Consider the following 21681-nt stretch of genomic DNA (forward strand, 5'->3'; position numbering starts at 1 on the left):
TGTCTCGTCTCTCTCTCTTCTATTCCTGACCGTCTCATCTGCCTGTCTCCTCTTTATCTACAAAATATCTTTTGCCTGTTCCTCTGCAAATCTGTCTCCTCAATTAGCCTCTTTCCCCTGCCTGTCTCCCTCCTCATTCCGTTTAGTCCACCCTCTTCCTCTGTCTTCTGATCTGTTTTTCTCAACTCTCCTTTCTTTCTTTTTTATCTAATTGTCTTCTTTGCCTGTCCATGTACTGTGTCTTCCCCGCCTTTCTCCTCTTTCTCTCCATACTGTCCTCATTCTAGCTCTTCTGTCTGTCTGGTCATCCTGTCACCCCTGCCTACCTGTTCCTCTCGTCACCCCTGCCTGTTCTTCCCATCACCTCTACTTACATGTTCTTCCTGTCACCCTTACTTACCTGTTCCTCTTGTCTCCACTGCCTGCCTGTTGCTCCTGTCTCCTCTACCTGTTGGTTCCTCTTGTCTTCCCTGCCTGTTGGTTCCTCTTGTCTCCCCTGCCTGTTGGTTCCTCTTGTCTCCCCTGCCTGTTAGTTTCTCTTGTTTCCCCTGCCTGTTGGTTTCCCTTGTCTCCCTGCCTGTCTGTTCATCTTGTCTCCCCTGCCTGTCTGTTCCTCTTGTCTCCCCTTCCTGTCTGTTTCTCTTGTTTCCCCTGCCTGTTGGTTTCCCTTGTCTCCCTGCCTGTCTGTTCATCTTGTCTCCCCTGCCAGTCTGTTCCTCTTGTCTCCCTGCCTGTCTGTTCCTCTTGTCTCCCCTGCCAGTCTGTTCCTCTTGTCTCCCCCGCCTGTCTTTTCAGCTGTGATATCAGTCACCCATATGTCCATCTTGTGCGGAGTCATCACTAATGACGGGTTTTCTGTTTCAGATTAACCAGTTAATCGTGAAAGAGAAATGTAAGAAAATTATATATATTTATCCAAAATCATTGTGTTCTATATCCTGTGTCCCCTGTGTGACTTGATTGGAAATATACTAGTCTCTGTTGTCTATTGGTTAATGCTCCCTAGTGTCTACTGGTTTAATACTCCAGTCCCTGGCGTCTACTGGTTTAATGCTCCTGGTGTCACGGCTCTGTTATTGGGTATTCCAAGGCCAGAGGCTCCTACCCTGTCCCTAATGCTAGGGGCACCCTAGCTGGCCCTGCTCCCCAGATTACTTCTGAAGGTGAAGATGCTGGGGCCACATACCTTGTCTGAGCTCCTCAATCCGCCCTCAGTCTGTTTCCTTCCCCTTCCCCCAGGGAAGAGGGGAGTAGTAGTGTATGGCAGTACACAAACCAGACTAACAAGGTAATACAAGGAGGGCTAAAGGAAAATACCAATCATACAAATATATACACACAAACAATAGAGGTTAACACCGGGAAGTGGAGGAAGGGGAACAAACCAAAATAGGAGAAGAATAGGATTAACACGCAACCTAAACCACACAAAAGTCTAAGCTGAAATCCACCAAACGCCTTCTCAAATAACCACTCTCCACCACACTCCTAGAACCATGCAGCATGAAGCTAGCTCTGGCAATGATAGCCTGCCAAAGCCCAGTATATATAGAAGCGGGATTGGCTAACACTGGACAGCTAAGAGCTTAAATGAAGGTAAGCTTCCAAGAGCTCACAACTGAGCAGATTAACCCCTGCACTGCTAAAAGAAACCTGAACCAATTAATACGAAGGTGAAAGGCTTCTAATGAGTGCAGAAGTGGGAGGAATCAGACGCTGCGGTCTTCCGGCTCATCTCTGTCGTAGTAAACCTGTGACACCTGGGGTCCACTGGTTTAAATGCTCCAGTCCTTGGTGTCCACTGGTTTAATGTTCCAGTCCCTGGTGTCCACTGGTTTCATGCTCCCGTCCCTGGTGTCTACTGGTTTCATGCTCCAGTACCTGGTGTCCGCTGGTGTCATGCTGCAGTCCCTGGTGTCTACTGGTTTCATGCTCCAGTGCCTGGTGTCTACTGGTTTAATGCTCCAGAGCCTGGAGTTCTCTGGTTTAATGCTCCAGTCCCTGGTGTTTACTGGTTTAATGCTCCAGTTCCAGGTGTCCACTGGTTTAATGCTCCAGAGCCTGGTGTCCACTGGTTTAATGCTCCAGTTCCTGGTGTCCACTGGTTTAATGCTCCAGTTCCTGGTTTCCACTGTTTTAATGCTCCAGCCCCTGGTGTCCACTGGTTTCATGCTCCAGTCCCTGGTGTCCACTGGTTTCATGCTCCAGTCCCTGGTGTCCCCTGGTTTCATGCTCCAGGCCCTGGTGTCCACTGATGTCATGCTCCAGTCCCTGGTGTTTACTGGTTTAATGCTCCAGTCCCTGGTGTCCACTGGTGTCATGCTCCAGTCCCTGATGTCAACTGGTTTAATGCTCGAGTCCCTGGTGTCCACTGGTTTCATGCTCAAGTCCCTGGTGTCTACTGGGTTTATGCTCCAAATCCTGGTGTCCCGTGATTTGTTGGTTTAGTCCTGCAGTTGAGTGTTATAGTTCCTATTGTCCTGTAGTGTGTTAGTTCAGTCCTGCAGTCAATTGTTATATACCCAGGTGTCCCATTGTTTGTAGGTTTAGTCCTGCAGTCTCGTATTATATTCCCTAATGTCCTGTGGTTTGGCAGTTTAGTCCTGCAGTCCAGTGGGTTTCCATTTGTCTAGTACTCTGGTCTATGGTAGTGTTTGATGCTTTGCTTTCAGGCTGGTGGTCTCCATACACATCACTATTCTCTAGAGGAAGGACCTCTCCTGATCAGTTGTCTTCTCCGGTTTGGCCACGTGTGTGTATTTAACAGAGGGTACTGTCCATGAATATGGTCCTACCTGTCTCATGTGAACAGTCCTCAGAGTTCTGGTACTGATCCATCCTTGTGTCTCTTCCCACCAGTCACAGTGTCGCAGGGTATGGGCTGCACCTTTGATGTGTTGAACCATGTTGGTCAGCGACTATTCCAGGCGTTTCAGCATGTTGCGTGCTGCGCACCTCTCTACGACGTGAAGATTAAGGACAACAGCGGCAATGAGGTCCTACAGCTGCTGGAGAGCTGCAACTGCTCCTGTACCCGGGAGGTGAGGGTTACACATACTCAGCATGGCAGGACTATGACTTGGGTGTCAGGGCAGGACTGTGACCTGGGTGTCAGGGCAGGACTATGATCTGGGTGTCAGGGCAGGAATGTGACCTGGGTGTCAGGGCAGGAATGTGACCTGGGTGTCAGGGCAGGAATGTGACCTGGGTGTCAGGGCAGGACTATGACCTGGGTGTCAGGGCAGGACTGTGACCTGGGTGTCAGGGCAGGACTGTGACCTGGGTGTCAGGGCAGGACTGTGACCTGGGTGTCAGGGCAGGACTGTGACCTGGGTGTCAAGGCAGGACTATGACCTGGGTGTCAGGGCAGGACTATGACCTGGGTGTCAGGGCAGGACTGTGACCTGGGTGTCAGGGCAGGACTGTGACCTGGGTGTCAGGGCAGGACTGTGACCTGGGTGTCAGGGCAGCTCACCCTCCCCCAGCACTGAGCTAAAGTCATCCAGAGATACTCAACTAACACACCTGTTTATTACATTGGAGGGCTGAGCATTTGATTTTACCTCCTGCGGGACCACCCCATGGGGCAGCACAATATCTGCCACCTAATGTGTGGGGCCCTCTGATGGTTACAGTAGAAAATACTCCTGTTTTTCCTCCTGCAGATGGAGGTGCACTGTCCCCCGGGGCGTCCAGCTGGATTTGTCAAGTTGCATAATAACATGATGGTCACCCACCTGTCCATCATGAATCCCTCCAAGGTGGTGACTCTGCTCATCCTGGGACCAAGATTCCAGAACAGTATCTTTGGCAATGCCACTTTTGAGGTAAGTCACATAGTATACAATGTGTGCCACTCCCCCTGCAGAGTGATACAGAGAGAAGGGAGCTATGACCCCGCCCCCTGCAGAGTGATACAGATAGAAGGGAGCTATGACCCCACCCCCTGCAGAGTGATACAGAGAGAAGGGAGCTATGACCCCGCCCCCTGCAGAGTGATACAGATAGAAGGGAGCTATGACCCCACCCCCTGCAGAGTGATACAGATAGAAGGGAGCTATGACCCCACCCCCTGCAGAGTGATACAGACAGAAGGGAGCTATGACCCCACCCCCTGCAGAGTGATACAGATAGAAGAGAGCTATGACCCCCCCCCCCTGCAGAGTGATACAGACAGAAGGGAGCTATGACCTCACCCCCTGCAGAGTGATACAGATAGAAGGGAGCTATGACCCCCCCCCCTGCAGAGTGATACAGACAGAAGAGAGCTATGACCCCACCCCCTGCAGAGTGATACAGACAGAAGGGAGCTATGACCTCACCCCCTGCAGAGTGATACAGATAGAAGGGAGCTATAACCTCACCCCCTGCAGAGTGATACAGACAGAAGGGAGCTATGACCTCACCCCCTGCAGAGTGATACAGACAGAAGGGAGCTATGACCTCACCCCCTGCAGAGAGATACAGATAGAAGGGAGCAATGACCCCACCCCCTGCAGAATGATACAGACAGAAGGGAGCTATGACCCCACCCCCTGCAGAGTGATACAGACAGAAGGGAGCTATGACCTCACCCCCTGCAGAGTGATACAGACAGAAGGGAGCTATGACCTCACCCCCTGCAGAGTGATACAGACAGAAGGGAGCTATGACCTCACCCCCTGCAGAGTGATACAGATAGAAGGGAGCTATGACCTCACCCCCTGCAGAGAGATACAGATAGAAGGGAGCTATGACCTCACCCCCTGCAGAGTGATACAGACAGAAGGGAGCTATGACCCCACATCCTGCAGAGTGATACAGATAGAAGGGAGCTATGACCTCACCCCCTGCAGAGTGATACAGATAGAAGGGAGCTATGACCCCACCCCCTGCAGAGTGATACAGACAGAAGGGAGCTATGACCCCACCCCCTGCAGAGTGATACAGACAGAAGAGAGCTATGACCCCGCCCCCTGCAGAGTGATACAGATAGAAGGGAGCTATGACCCCACCTCCTGCAGAGTGATACAGACAGAAGGGAGCTATGACCCCACCCCCTGCAGAGTGATACAGACAGAAGAGAGCTATGACCCCGCCCCCTGCAGAGTGATACAGACAGAAGGGAGCTATGACCCCACCTCCTGCAGAGTGATACAGACAGAAGGGAGCTATGACCTCACCCCCTGCAGAGTGATACAGAGAGAAGGGAGCTATGACCCCACCCCCTGCAGAGTGATACAGACAGAAGGGAGCTATGACCCCACCCCCTGCAGAGTGATACAGACAGAAGAGAGCTATGACCCCGCCCCCTGCAGAGTGATACAGACAGAAGGGAGCTATGACCCCACCTCCTGCAGAGTGATACAGACAGAAGGGAGCTATGACCTCACCCCCTGCAGAGTGATACAGAGAGAAGGGAGCTATGACCCCACCCCCTGCAGAGTGATACAGACAGAAGGGAGCTATGACCTCACCCCCTGCAGAGTGATACAGATAGAAGGGAGCTATGACCTCACCCCCTGCAGAGTGATACAGATAGAAGGGAGCTATGACCTCACCCCCTGCAGAGTGATACAGATAGAAGGGAGCTGTGACCCCACCCCCTGCAGAGTGATACAGACAGAAGGGAGCTATGACCCCACCCCCTGCAGAGTGATACAGATAGAAGGGAGCTATGACCCCACCCCCTGCAGAGTGATACAGATAGAAGGGAGCTATGACCCCACCCCCTGCAGAGTGATACAGACAGAAGGGAGCTATGACCTCACCCCCTGCAGAGTGATACAGACAGAAGGGAGCTATGACCCCGCCCCCTGCAGAGTGATACAGACAGAAGGGAGCTATGACCCCGCCCCCTGCAGAGTGATACAGATAGAAGGGAGCTATGACCTCACCCCCTGCAGAGTGATACAGATAGAAGAGAGCTATGACCCCACCCCCTGCAGAGTGATACAGATAGAAGGGAGCTATGACCCCACCCCCTGCAGAGTGATACAGACAGAAGGGAGCTATGACCTCACCCCCTGCAGAGTGATACAGATAGAAGAGAGCTATGACCCCACCCCCTGCAGAGTGATACAGATAGAAGGGAGCTATGACCCCACCCCCTGCAGAGTGATACAGACAGGAGGGAGCTATGACCTCACCCCCTGCAGAGTGATACAGATAGAAGAGAGCTATGACCCCACCCCCTGCAGAGTGATACAGATAGAAGGGAGCTATGACCCCACCCCCTGCAGAGTGATACAGACAGAAGGGAGCTATGACCCCACCCCCTGCAGAGTGATACAGATAGAAGGGAGCTATGACCTCACCCCCTGCAGAGTGATACAGACAGAAGGGAGCTATGACCTCACCCCCTGCAGAGTGATACAGACAGAAGGGAGCTATGACCTCACCCCCTGCAGAGTGATACAGATAGAAGGGAGCTATGACCCCGCCCCCTGCAGAGTGATACAGATAGAAGGGAGCTATGACCTCACCCCCTGCAGAGTGATACAGACAGAAGGGAGCTATGACCCCGCCCCCTGCAGAGTGATACAGACAGAAGGGAGCTATGACCCCACCCCCTGCAGAGTGATACAGACAGAAGGGAGCTATGACCCCACCCCCTGCAGAGTGATACAGACAGAAGGGAGCTATGACCCCACCCCCTGCAGAGTGATACAGACAGAAGGGAGCTATGACCCCACCCCCTGCAGAGTGATACAGACAGAAGAGAGCTATGACCTCACCCCCTGCAGAGTGATACAGATAGAAGGGAGCTATGACCCCACCCCCTGCAGAGAGATACAGACAGAAGGGAGCTATCACCTCACCCCCTGCAGAGTGATACAGACAGAAGGGAGCTATGACCCCACCCCCTGCAGAGTGATACAGACAGAAGAGAGCTATGACCTCACCCCCTGCAGAGTGATACAGACAGAAGAGAGCTATGACCTCACCCCCTGCAGAGTGATACAGACAGAAGGGAGCTATGACCCCGCCCCCTGCAGAGTGATACAGATAGAAGGGAGCTATGACCCCACCCCCTGCAGAGTGATACAGACAGAAGCGAGCTATGACCTCACCCCCTGCAGAGTGATACAGATAGAAGGGAGCTATGACCCCACCCCCTGCAGAGTGATACAGATAGAAGGGAGCTATGACCTCACCCCCTGCAGAGTGATACAGACAGAAGGGAGCTATGACCTCACCCCCTGCAGAGTGATACAGACAGAAGGGAGCTATGACCCCACCCCCTGCAGGGGGATACACATAGAAGGGAGCTATGACCTCACCCCCTGCAGAGTGATACAGACAGAAGGGAGCTATGACCTCACCCCCTGCAGAGTGATACAGATAGACGAGAGCTATGACCCCACCCCCTGCAGAGAGATACAGACAGAAGGGAGCTATGACCCCACCCCCTGCAGAGAGATACAGACAGAAGGGAGCTATGACCCCGCCCCCTGCAGAGAGATACAGACAGAAGGGAGCTATGACCCCGCCCCCTGCAGAGTGATACAGATAGAAGGGAGCTATGACCTCACCCCCTGCAGAGTGATACAGATAGAAGGGAGCTATGACCTCACCCCCTGCAGAGTGATACAGACAGAAGAGAGCTATGACCTCACCCCCTGCAGAGTGATACAGACAGAAGAGAGCTATGACCTCACCCCCTGCAGAGTGATACAGACAGAAGGGAGCTATGACCCCACCCCCTGCAGAGTGATACAGATAGAAGGGAGCTATGACCTCACCCCCTGCAGAGTGATACAGACAGAAGGGAGCTATGACCTCACCCCCTGCAGAGTGATACAGACAGAAGGGAGCTATGACCCCACCCCCTGCAGAGTGATACAGATAGAAGGGAGCTATGACCTCACCCCCTGCAGAGTGATACAGACAGAAGAGAGCTATGACCTCACCCCCTGCAGAGTGATACAGATAGAAGGGAGCTATGACCCCACCCCCTGCAGAGTGATACAGATAGAAGAGAGCTATGACCTCACCCCCTGCAGAGTGATACAGATAGAAGGGAGCTATGACCCCACCCCCTGCAGAGTGATACAGATAGAAGGGAGCTATGACCCCACCCCCTGCAGAGTGATACAGATAGAAGGGAGCTATGACCCCACCCCCTGCAGAGTGATACAGATAGAAGGGAGCTATGACCCCACCCCCTGCAGAGTGATACAGATAGAAGGGAGCTATGACCCCGCCCCCTGCAGAGTGATACAGATAGAAGGGAGATATGACCCCACCCCCTGCAGAGTGATACAGACAGAAGGGAGCTATGACCCCGCCCCCTGCAGAGTGATACAGATAGAAGGGAGCTAAGACCCCACCCCCTGCAGAGTGATACAGATAGAAGGGAGCTATGACCTCACCCCCTGCAGAGTGATACAGACAGAAGAGAGCTATGACCTCACCCCCTGCAGAGTGATACAGACAGAAGGGAGCTATGACCCCACCCCCTGCAGAGTGATACAGATAGAAGGGAGCTATGACCTCACCCCCTGCAGAGTGATACAGACAGAAGGGAGCTATGACCCCACCCCCTGCAGAGTGATACAGATAGAAGGGAGCTATGACCCCACCCCCTGCAGAGTGATACAGATAGAAGGGAGCTATGACCCCGCCCCCTGCAGAGTGATACAGATAGAAGGGAGCTATGACCCCGCCCCCTGCAGAGTGATACAGATAGAAGGGAGATATGACCCCACCCCCTGCAGAGTGATACAGACAGAAGGGAGCTATGACCCCGCCCCCTGCAGAGTGATACAGATAGAAGGGAGCTATGACCTCACCCCCTGCAGAGTGATACAGACAGAAGGGAGCTATGACCTCACCCCCTGCAAAGTGATACAGATAGAAGGGAGCTATGACCTCACCCCCTGCAGAGTGATACAGACAGAAGGGAGCTATGACCCCACCCCCTGCAGAGTGATACAGACAGAAGGGAGCTATGACCCCGCCCCCTGCAGAGTGATACAGATAGAAGGGAGCTATGACCTCACCCCCTGCAGAGTGATACAGACAGAAGGGAGCTATGACCTCACCCCCTGCAAAGTGATACAGATAGAAGGGAGCTATGACCTCACCCCCTGCAGAGTGATACAGACAGAAGGGAGCTATGACCTCACCCCCTGCAGGGGGATACAGATAGAAGAGAGCTATGACCTCACCCCCTGCAGAGTGATACAGATAGAAGGGAGCTATGACCTCACCCCCTGCAGAGTGATACAGACAGAAGGGAGCTATGACCTCACCCCCTGCAGGGGGATACAGATAGAAGAGAGCTATGACCTCACCCCCTGCAGAGTGATACAGATAGAAGAGAGCTATGACCTCACCCCCTGCAGAGTGATACAGACAGAAGGGAGCTATGACCCCACCCCCTGCAGAGAGATACAGACAGAAGGGAGCTATGACCTCACCCCCTGCAGAGTGATACAGATAGAAGGGAGCTATGACCTCACCCCCTGCAGAGTGATACAGACAGAAGGGAGCTATGACCTCACCCCCTGCAGGGGGATACAGATAGAAGAGAGCTATGACCTCACCCCCTGCAGAGTGATACAGATAGAAGGGAGCTATGACCTCACCCCCTGCAGAGTGATACAGATAGAAGGGAGCTATGACCTCACCCCCTGCAGAGTGATACAGACAGAAGGGAGCTATGACCTCACCCCCTGCAGGGGGATACAGATAGAAGAGAGCTATGACCTCACCCCCTGCAGAGTGATACAGATAGAAGAGAGCTATGACCTCACCCCCTGCAGAGTGATACAGATAGAAGGGAGCTATGACCTCACCCCCTGCAGAGTGATACAGACAGAAGGGAGCTATGACCTCACCCCCTGCAGGGGGATACAGATAGAAGAGAGCTATGACCTCACCCCCTGCAGAGTGATACAGATAGAAGAGAGCTATGACCTCACCCCCTGCAGAGTGATACAGACAGAAGGGAGCTATGACCCCGCCCCCTGCAGAGTGATACAGACAGAAGGGAGCTATGACCTCACCCCCTGCAGGGGGATACAGATAGAAGAGAGCTATGACCTCACCCCCTGCAGAGTGATACAGACAGAAGGGAGCTATGACCCCGCCCCCTGCAGAGTGATACAGACAGAAGGGAGCTATGACCCCACCCCCTGCAGAGAGATACAGACAGAAGGGAGCTATGACCCCACCCCCTGCAGAGTGATACAGACAGAAGAGAGCTATGACCTCACCCCCTGCAGAGAGATACAGACAGAAGGGAGCTATGACCTCACCCCCTGCAGAGTGATACAGACAGAAGGGAGCTATGACCCCACCCCCTGCAGAGTGATACAGACAGAAGGGAGCTAAGACCCCACCCCCTGCAGAGTGATACAGATAGAAGGGAGCTATGACCCCACCCCCTGCAGAGTGATACAGACAGAAGAGAGCTATGACCCCGCCCCCTGCAGAGTGATACAGATAGAAGGGAGCTATGACCCCACCCCCTGCAGAGTGATACAGATAGAAGGGAGCTATGACCCCGCCCCCTGCAGAGTGATACAGACAGAAGGGAGCTATGACCTCACCCCCTGCAGAGTGATACAGACAGAAGGGAGCTATGACCCCGCCCCCTGCAGAGTGATACAGACAGAAGGGAGCTATGACCTCACCCCCTGCAGAGTGATACAGACAGAAGAGAGCTATGACCCCGCCCCCTGCAGAGTGATACAGATAGAAGGGAGCTATGACCCCACCCCCTGCAGAGTGATACAGATAGAAGGGAGCTATGACCCCACCCCCTGCAGAGTGATACAGATAGAAGGGAGCTATGACCCCACCCCCTGCAGAGTGATACAGATAGAAGGGAGCTATGACCCCACCCCCTGCAGAGTGATACAGACAGAAGGGAGCTATGACCCCACCCCCTGCAGAGTGATACAGACAGAAGGGAGCTATGACCTCACCCCCTGCAGAGTGATACAGATAGAAGAGAGCTATGACCCCACCCCCTGCAGAGTGATACAGATAGAAGGGAGCTATGACCCCACCCCCTGCAGAGTGATACAGATAGAAGGGAGCTATGACCCCACCCCCTGCAGAGTGATACAGACAGAAGGGAGCTATGACCCCACCCCCTGCAGAGTGATACAGACAGAAGAGAGCTATGACCCCACCCCCTGCAGAGTGATACAGATAGAAGGGAGCTATGACCCCACCCCCTGCAGAGAGATACAGACAGAAGGAAGCTATGACCCCACCCCCTGCAGAGAGATACAGATAGAAGGGAGCTATGACCCCACCCCCTGCAGAGTGATACAGATAGAAGGGAGCTATGACCCCACCCCCTGCAGAGTGATGCAGATAGAAGGGAGCTATGACCCCGCCCCCTGCAGAGAGATACAGATAGAAGGGAGCTATGACCCCACCCCCTGCAGAGTGATGCAGATAGAAGGGAGCTATGACCCCGCCCCCTGCAGAGAGATACAGATAGAAGGGAGCTATGACCTCACCCCCTGCAGAGTGATACAGACAGAAGGGAGCTATGACCTCACCCCCTGCAGAGTGATACAGACAGAAGGGAGCTATGACCCCGCCCCCTGCAGAGTGATACAGACAGAAGGGAGCTATGACCTCACCCCCTGCAGAGTGATACAGACAGAAGAGAGCTATGACCCCGCCCCCTGCAGAGTGATACAGATAGAAGGGAGCTATGACCCCACCCCCTGCAGAGTGATACAGATAGAAGGGAGCTATGACCCCACCCCCTGCAGAGTGATACAGATAGAAGGGAGCTATGACCCCACCCCCTGCAGAGTGATACAGATAGAAGGGAGCTATGACCCCACCCCCTGCAGAGTGATACAGACAGAAGGGAGCTATGACCCCACCCCCTGCAGAGTGATACAGACAGAAGGGAGCTATGACCTCACCCCCTGCAGAGTGATACAGATAGAAGAGAGCTATGACCCCACCCCCTGCAGAGTGATACAGATAGAAGGGAGCTATGACCCCACCCCCTGCAGAGTGATACAGATAGAAGGGAGCTATGACCCCACCCCCTGCAGAGTGATACAGACAGAAGGGAGCTATGACCCCACCCCCTGCAGAGTGATACAGACAGAAGAGAGCTATGACCCCACCCCCTGCAGAGTGATACAGATAGAAGGGAGCTATGACCCCACCCCCTGCAGAGAGATACAGACAGAAGGAAGCTATGACCCCACCCCCTGCAGAGAGATACAGATAGAAGGGAGCTATGACCCCACCCCCTGCAGAGTGATACAGATAGAAGGGAGCTATGACCCCACCCCCTGCAGAGTGATGCAGATAGAAGGGAGCTATGACCCCGCCCCCTGCAGAGAGATACAGATAGAAGGGAGCTATGACCCCACCCCCTGCAGAGTGATGCAGATAGAAGGGAGCTATGACCCCGCCCCCTGCAGAGTGATACAGACAGAAGGGAGCTATGACCCCACCCACTGCAGAGTGATACAGATAGAAGGGAGCTATGACCCCGCCCCCTGCAGAGTGATACAGACAGAAGGGAGCTATGACCCCACCCCCTGCAGAGTGATACAGATAGAAGGGAGCTATGACCCCACCCCCTGCAGAGAGATACAGACAGAAGGAAGCTATGACCCCACCCCCTGCAGAGTGATACAGATAGAAGGGAGCTATGACCCCACCCCCTGCAGAGTGATACAGATAGAAGGGAGCTATGACCCCACCCCCTGCAGAGAGATACAGACAGAAGGAAGCTATGACCCCACCACCTGCAGAGAGATACAGACAGAAGGGAGCTATGACCCCGCCCCCTACAGAGTGATACAGACAGAAGGGAGCTATGACCTCACCCCCTGCAGAGTGATACAGACAGAAGGGAGCTATGACCCCGCCCCCTACAGAGTGATACAGACAGAAGGGAGCTATGACCTCACCCCCTGCAGAGTGATACAGACAGAAGGGAGCTATGACCCCACCCCCTGCAGAGTGATACAGACAGAAGGGAGCTATGACCCCACCCCCTGCAGAGTGATACAGATAGAAGGGAGCTATGACCCCACCCCCTGCAGAGTGATACAGATAGAAGGGAGCTATGACCCCACCCCCTGCAGAGTGATACAGACAGAAGGGAGCTATGACCTCACCCCCTGCAGAATGATACAGATAGAAGGGAGCTATGACCCCACCCCCTGCAGAGTGATACAGACAGAAGGGAGCTATGACCCCGCCCCCTACAGAGTGATACAGACAGAAGAGAGCTATGACCTCACCCCCTGCAGAGTGATACAGACAGAAGGGAGCTATGACCCCGCCCCCTACAGAGTGATACAGACAGAAGAGAGCTATGACCTCACCCCCTGCAGAGTGATACAGATAGAAGGGAGCTATGACCTCAACCCCTGCAGAGTGATACAGACAGAAGGGAGCTATGACCTCACCCCCTGCAGAGTGATACAGACAGAAGGGAGCTATGACCCCACCCCCTGCAGAGTGATACAGATAGAAGGGAGCTATGACCCCACCCCCTGCAGAGTGATACAGATAGAAGGGAGCTATGACCCCACCCCCTGCAGAGTGATACAGACAGAAGGGAGCTATGACCTCACCCCCTGCAGAGTGATACAGATAGAAGGGAGCTATGACCTCACCCCCTGCAGAGTGATACAGACAGAAGGGAGCTATGACCTCACCCCCTGCAGAGTGATACAGACAGAAGGGAGCTATGACCTCTCCCCCTGCAGAGTGATACAGATAGAAGGGAGCTATGACCCCACCCCCTGCAGAGTGATACAGACAGAAGGGAGCTATGACCCCACCCCCTGCAGAGTGATACAGACAGAAGGAAGCTATGACCCCACCCCCTGCAGAGAGATACAGACAGAAGGGAGCTATGACCTCACCCCCTGCAGAGTGATACAGACAGAAGGGAGCTATGACCCCACCCCCTGCAGAGAGATACAGACAGAAGGGAGCTATGACCTCACCCCCTGCAGAGTGATACAGACAGAAGGGAGCTATGACCTCACCCCCTGCAGAGTGATACAGACAGAAGGGAGCTATGACCTCACCCCCTGCAGAGTGATACAGACAGAAGGGAGCTATGACCCCACCCCCTGCAGAGTGATACAGACAGAAGGGAGCTATGACCTCACCCCCTGCAGAGTGATACAGACAGAAGGGAGCTATGACCTCACCCCCTGCAGAGTGATACAGACAGAAGGGAGCTATGACCCCGCCCCCTGCAGAGTGATACAGACAGAAGGGAGCTATGACCTCACCCCCTGCAGAGTGATACAGATAGAAGAGAGCTATGACCTCACCCCCTGCAGAGAGATACAGACAGAAGAGAGCTATGACCTCACCCCCTGCAGAGTGATACAGATAGAAGGGAGCTATGACCCCGCCCCCTGCAGAGTGATACAGACAGAAGGGAGCTATGACCTCACCCCCTGCAGAGAGATACAGACAGAAGGGAGCTATGACCCCACCCCCTGCAGAGTGATACAGACAGAAGGGAGCTATGACCCCACCCCCTGCAGAGTGACACAGACAGAAAGGAGCTATGACCCCACCCCCTGCAGAGTGATACAGATAGAAGGGAGCTATGACCCCACCCCCTGCAGAGTGATACAGACAGAAGGGAGCTATGACCCCACCCCCTGCAGAGTGATACAGATAGAAGGGTGCTATGACCCCACCCCCTGCAGAGTGATACAGATAGAAGGGAGCTATGACCCCACCCCCTGCAGAGTGATACAGACAGAAGGGAGCTATGACCCCGCCCCCTGCAGAGTGATACAGACAGAAGGAAGCTATGACCCCACCCCCTGCAGAGAGATACAGACAGAAGGGAGCTATGACCTCACCCCCTGCAGAGTGATACAGACAGAAGGGAGCTATGACCCCACCCCCTGCAGAGTGATACAGACAGAAGGGAGCTATGACCCCACCCCCTGCAGAGTGATACAGACAGAAGGGAGCTATGACCCCACCCCCTGCAGAGAGATACAGACAGAAGGGAGCTATGACCTCACCCCCTGCAGAGTGATACAGACAGAAGGGAGCTATGACCCCCCCCTGCAGAGTGATACAGACAGAAGGGAGCTATGACCCCCCCCCTGCAGAGTGATACAGACAGAAGGGAGCTATGACCCCCCCCTGCAGAGTGATACAGATAGAAGGGAGCTATGACCCCATCCCCTGCAGAGAGATACAGATAGAAGGGAGCTATGACCTCACCCCCTGCAGAGTGATACAGATAGAAGGGAGCTATGACCCCACCCCCTGCAGTCTGATACAGACAGAAGGGAGCTATGACCTCACCCCCTGCAGAGTGATACAGACAGAAGGGAGCTATGACCCCACCCCCTGCAGAGAGATACAGACAGAAGAGAGCTATGACCTCACCCCCTGCAGAGTGATACAGACAGAAGGGAGCTATGACCCCACCCCCTGCAGAGTGATACAGACAGAAGGGAGCTATGACCCCACCCCCTGGAGAGTGATACAGACAGAAGGGAGCTATGACCCCACCCCCTGCAGAGTGATACAGACAGAAGGGAGCTATGACCTCACCCCCTGCAGAGTGATACAGACAGAAGGGAGCTATGACCCCACCCCCTGCAGAGTGATACAGACAGAAGGGAGCTATGACCCCACCCCCTGCAGAGTGATACAGACAGAAGGGAGCTATGACCCCACCCCCTGCAGAGTGATACAGACAGAAGGGAGCTATGACCCCACCCCCTGCAGAGTGATACAGATAGAAGGAAGCTATGACCCCACCCCCTGCAGAGTGATACAGACAGAAGGGAGCTATGACCCCGCCCCCTGCAGAGTGATACAGACAGAAGGGAGCTATGACCTCACCCCCTGCAGAGTTATACAGACAGAAGGGAGCTATGACCCCACCCCCTGCAGAGTGATACAGATAGAAGGAAGCTATGACCTCACCCCCTGCAGGGTGATACAGACAGAAGGGAGCTATGACCTCACCCCCTGCAGAGTGATACAGATAGAAGGGAGCTATGACCTCACCCCCTGCAGAGTGATACAGACAGAAGGGAGCTATGACCTCACCCCCTGCAGAGTGATACAGATAGAAGGGAGCTATGACCTCACCCCCTGCAGAGTGATACAGACAGAAGGGAGCTATGACCCCACCCCCTGCAGAGTGATACAGACAGAAGGGAGCTATGACCTCACCCCCTGCAGAGAGATACAGATAGAAGGGAGCTATGACCTCACCCCCTGCAGAGTGATACAGACAGAAGGGAGCTATGACCCCACCCCCTGCAGAGTGATACAGATAGAAGGGAGCTGTGACCCCACCCCCTGCAGAGTGATACAGATAGAAGGGAGCTATGACCTCACCCCCTGCAGAGAGATACAGGTAGAAGGGAGCTATGACCTCACCCCCTGCAGAGTGATACAGATAGAAGGGAGCTATGACCCCCCCCCTGCAGAGTGATACAGACAGAAGGGAGCTATGACCTCACCCCCTGCAGAGAGATACAGATAGAAGGGAGCTATGACCTCACCCCCTGCAGAGTGATACAGACAGAAGGGAGCTATGACCCCACCCCCTGCAGAGTGATACAGACTGAAGGGAGCTATGACCCCACCCCCTGCAGAGTGATACAGACAGAAGGGAGCTATGACCCCACCCCCTGCAGAGTGATACAGACAGAAGGGAGCTATGACCCCACCCCCTGCAGAGTGATACAGATAGAAGGAAGCTATGACCCCACCCCCTGCAGAGTGATACAGACAGAAGGGAGCTATGACCCCGCCCCCTGCAGAGTGATAGAGACAGAAGGGAGCTATGACCTCACCCCCTGCAGAGTGATACAGACAGAAGGGAGCTATGACCCCACCCCCTGCAGAGTGATACAGACAGAAGGGAGCTATGACCTCACCTCCTGCAGAGTGATACAGACAGAAGAGAGCTATGACCTCACCTCCTGCAGAGTGATACAGACAGAAGGGAGCTATGACCTCACCCCCTGCAGAGAGATACAGATAGAAGGGAGCTATGACCCCACCCCCTGCAGAGTGATACAGACAGAAGGGAGCTATGACCCCACCCCCTGCAGAGTGATACAGACAGAAGAGAGCTATGACCTCACCTCCTGCAGAGTGATACAGACAGAAGGGAGCTATGACCTCACCCCCTGCAGAGAGATACAGATAGAAGGGAGCTATGACCCCACCCCCTGCAGAGTGATACAGACAGAAGGGAGCTATGACCTCACCCCCTGCAGAGTGATACAGACAGAAGGGAGCTATGACCTCACCCCCTGCAGAGTGATACAGACAGAAGGGAGATATGACCCCACCCCCTGCAGAGTGATACAGACAGAAGGGAGCTATGACCCCACCCCCTGCAGAGTGATACAGACAGAAGGGAGCTATGACCCCACCCCCTGCAGAGTGATACAGACAGAAGGGAGCTATGACCTCACCCCCTGCAGAGTGATACAGACAGAAGGGAGCTATGACCCCACCCCCTGCAGAGTGATACAGATAGAAGGGAGCTGTGACCCCACCCCCTGCAGAGTGATACAGATAGAAGGGAGCTATGACCTCACCCCCTGCAGAGAGATACAGATAGAAGGGAGCTATGACCTCACCCCCTGCAGAGTGATACAGATAGAAGGGAGCTATGACCCCCCCCTGCAGAGTGATACAGACAGAAGGGAGCTATGACCTCACCCCCTGCAGAGAGATACAGATAGAAGGGAGCTATGACCTCACCCCCTGCAGAGTGATACAGACAGAAGGGAGCTATGACCCCGCCCCCTGCAGAGTGATACAGACAGAAGGGAGCAATGACCTCACCCCCTGCAGAGTGATACAGACAGAAGGGAGCTATGACCTCACCCCCTGCAGAGTGATACAGACAGAAGGGAGCTATGACCCCACCCCCTGCAGAGTGATACAGATAGAAGGAAGCTATGACCTCACCCCCTGCACAGTGATACAGACAGAAGGGAGCTATGACCCCACCCCCTGCAGAGAGATACAGACAGAAGGGAGCTATGACCCCACCCCCTGCAGAGTGATACAGACAGAAGGGAGCTATGACCTCACCCCCTGCAGAGTGATACAGACAGAAGGGAGCTATGACCCCACCCCCTGCAGAGTGATACAGACAGAAGGGAGCTATGACCTCACCCCCTGCAGAGTGATACAGACAGAAGGGAGCTATGACCTCACCCCCTGCAGAGTGATACAGACAGAAGGGAGCTATGACCTCACCGCCTGCAGAGTGATACAGATAGAAGGAAGCTATGACCTCACCCCCTGCAGAGTGATACAGACAGAAGAGAGCTATGACCTCACCCCCTGCAGAGTGATACAGATAGAAGGGAGCTATGACCCCACCCCCTGCAGAGTGATACAGACAGAAGGGAGCTATGACCTCACCCCCTGCAGAGTGATACAGATAGAAGGGAGCTATGACCCCACCCCCTGCAGAGTGATACAGACAGAAGGGAGCTATGACCTCACCCCCTGCAGAGTGATACAGACAGAAGGGAGCTATGACCTCACCCCCTGCAGAGTGATACAGACAGAAGGGAGCTATGACCTCACCGCCTGCAGAGTGATACAGATAGAAGGAAGCTATGACCTCACCCCCTGCAGAGTGATACAGACAGAAGAGAGCTATGACCCCACCCCCTGCAGAGTGATACAGACAGAAGGGAGCTATGACCCCACCCCCTGCAGAGTGATACAGACAGAAGGGAGCTATGACCTCACCCCCTGCAGAGTGATACAGACAGAAGGGAGCTATGACCTCACCGCCTGCAGAGTGATACAGATAGAAGGAAGCTATGACCTCACCCCCTGCAGAGTGATACAGACAGAAGGGAGCTATGACCCCACCCCCTGCAGAGAGATACAGACAGAAGGGAGCTATGACCTCACCCCCTGCAGAGTGATACAGACAGAAGGGAGCTATGACCCCACCCCCTGCAGAGTGATACAGATAGAAGGGAGCTATGACCCCACCCCCTGCAGAGTGATACAGATAGAAGGGAGCTATGACCTCACCCCCTGCAGAGTGATACAGATAGAAGGGAGCTATGACCTCACCCCCTGCAGAGAGATACAGACAGAAGGGAGCTATGACCTCACCCCCTGCAGAGTGATACAGACAGAAGGGAGCTATGACCCCGCCCCCTGCAGAGTGATACAGACAGAAGGGAGCTATGACCTCACCCCCTGCAGAGTGATACAGATAGAAGGGAGCTATGACCCCACCCCCTGCAGAGTGATACAGATAGAAGGGAGCTATGACCTCACCCCCTGCAGAGTGATACAGACAGAAGGGAGCTATGACCCCGCCCCCTGCAGAGTGATACAGACAGAAGGGAGCTATGACCCCACCCCCTGCAGAGTGATACAGATAGAAGGGAGCTATGACCCCGCCCCCTGCAGAGTGATACAGATAGAAGGGAGCTATGACCCCGCCCCCTGCAGAGTGATACAGATAGAAGGGAGCTATGACCTCACCCCCTGCAGAGTGATACAGATAGAGGGGAGCTATGACCTCACCCCCTGCAGAGTGATACAGATAGAAGGGAGCTATGACCCCACCCCCTGCAGAGTGATACAGACAGAAGGGAGCTATGACCCCACCCCCTGCAGAGTGATACAGATAGAAGGGAGCTATGACCTCACCCCCTGCAGAGTGATACAGACAGAAGGGAGCTATGACCCCACCCCCTGCAGAGTGATACAGACAGAAGGGAGCTATGACCTCACCCCCTGCAGAGTGATACAGACAGAAGGGAGCTATGACCTCACCCCCTGCAGAGTGATACAGACAGAAGGGAGCTATGACCCCACCCCCTGCAGAGTGATACAGATAGAAGGGAGCTATGACCTCACCCCCTGCAGAGTGATACAGACAGAAGGGAGCTATGACCTCACCCCCTGCAGAGTGATACAGACAGAAGGGAGCTATGACCTCACCCCCTGCAGAGTGATACAGACAGAAGGGAGCTATGACCTCACCCCCTGCAGAGTGATACAGATAGAAGGGAGCTATGACCTCACCCCCTGCAGAGTGATACAGACAGAAGGGAGCTATGACCCCACCCCATGCAGAGTGATACAGACAGAAGGGAGCTATGACCTCACCCCCTGCAGAGTGATACAGATAGAAGGGAGCTATGACCCCGCCCCCTGCAGAGTGATACAGATAGAAGGGAGCTATGACCCCGCCCCCTGCAGAGTGATACAGACAGAAGGGAGCTATGACCCCTCCCCCTGCAGAGTGATACAGACAGAAGGGAGCTATGACCCCGCCCCCTGCAGAGTGATACAGACAGAAGGGAGCTATGACCCCACCCCCTGCAGAGTGATACAGATAGAAGGGAGCTATGACCTCACCCCCTGCAGAGTGATACAGATAGAAGGGAGCTATGACCCCACCCCCTGCAGAGAGATACAGATAGAAGGGAGCTATGACCTCACCCCCTGCAGAGTGATACAGATAGAAGGGAGCTATGACCTCACCCCCTGCAGAGTGATACAGATAGAAGGGAGCTATGACCTCACCCCCTGCAGAGTGATACAGATAGAAGGGAGCTATGACCCCACCCCCTGCAGAGAGATACAGATAGAAGGGAGCTATGACCTCACCCCCTGCAGAGTGATACAGATAGAAGGGAGCTATGACCTCACCCCCTGCAGAGTGATACAGATAGAAGGGAGCTATGACCTCACCCCCTGCAGAGTGATACAGATAGAAGGGAGCTATGACCTCACCCCCTGCAGAGTGATACAGATAGAAGGGAGCTATGACCTCACCCCCTGCAGAGTGATACAGATAGAAGGGAGCTATGACCCCACCCCCTGCAGAGAGATACAGATAGAAGGGAGCTATGACCCCACCCCCTGCAGAGTGATACAGACAGAAGGAAGCTATGACCTCACCCCCTGCAGAGTGATACAGATAGAAGGGAGCTATGACCTCACCCCCTGCAGAGTGATACAGACAGAAGGGAGCTATGACCTCACCCCCTGCAGAGTGATACAGATAGAAGGGAGCTATGACCTCACCCCCTGCAGAGTGATACAGATAGAAGGGAGCTATGACCTCACCCCCTGCAGAGAGATACAGACAGAAGGGAGCTATGACCTCACCCCCTGCAGAGTGATACAGACAGAAGGGAGCTATGACCTCACCCCCTGCAGAGTGATACAGATAGAAGGGAGCTATGACCCCACCCCCTGCAGAGTGATACAGATAGAAGGGAGCTATGACCTCACCCCCTGCAGAGTGATACAGACAGAAGGGAGCTATGACCCCGCCCCCTGCAGAGTGATACAGACAGAAGGGAGCTATGACCCCACCCCCTGCAGAGTGATACAGATAGAAGGGAGCTATGACCCCGCCCCCTGCAGAGTGATACAGATAGAAGGGAGCTATGACCCCGCCCCCTGCAGAGTGATACAGATAGAAGGGAGCTATGACCTCACCCCCTGCAGAGTGATACAGATAGAGGGGAGCTATGACCTCACCCCCTGCAGAGTGATACAGACAGAAGGGAGCTATGACCTCACCCCCTGCAGAGTGATACAGACAGAAGGGAGCTATGACCTCACCCCCTGCAGAGTGATACAGATAGAAGGGAGCTATGACCTCACCCCCTGCAGAGTGATACAGACAGAAGGGAGCTATGACCCCACCCCATGCAGAGTGATACAGAC

The 21681-nt window shown here is 54.2% G+C and overlaps 1 protein-coding gene across 5 annotated transcripts in view; it reads left to right on the forward strand.

Moving 5' to 3' along the window:
• LOC141167189 (phospholipid scramblase 1-like) overlaps positions 1–21681 on the forward strand; it is a 477203-nt gene that overhangs the window by 389798 nt on the left and 65724 nt on the right. For all 5 annotated transcript variants that reach the window (XM_073654619.1, XM_073654616.1, XM_073654614.1 and 2 more), the window contains 3 exons: positions 865–892; positions 2860–3041; positions 3666–3827. In XM_073654619.1, the coding sequence (XP_073510720.1) occupies positions 865–892; positions 2860–3041; positions 3666–3827 (372 nt within the window). The remainder of the gene's footprint in view (positions 1–864; positions 893–2859; positions 3042–3665; positions 3828–21681) is intronic.

Source organism: Phyllobates terribilis, unplaced genomic scaffold (genome assembly GCF_046119375.1).
Source record: "Phyllobates terribilis strain yellow unplaced genomic scaffold, ASM4611937v1 Scaffold_11__3_contigs__length_659146591, whole genome shotgun sequence".
In the NCBI taxonomy this organism is placed as follows: Eukaryota; Metazoa; Chordata; class Amphibia; order Anura; family Dendrobatidae; genus Phyllobates; species Phyllobates terribilis.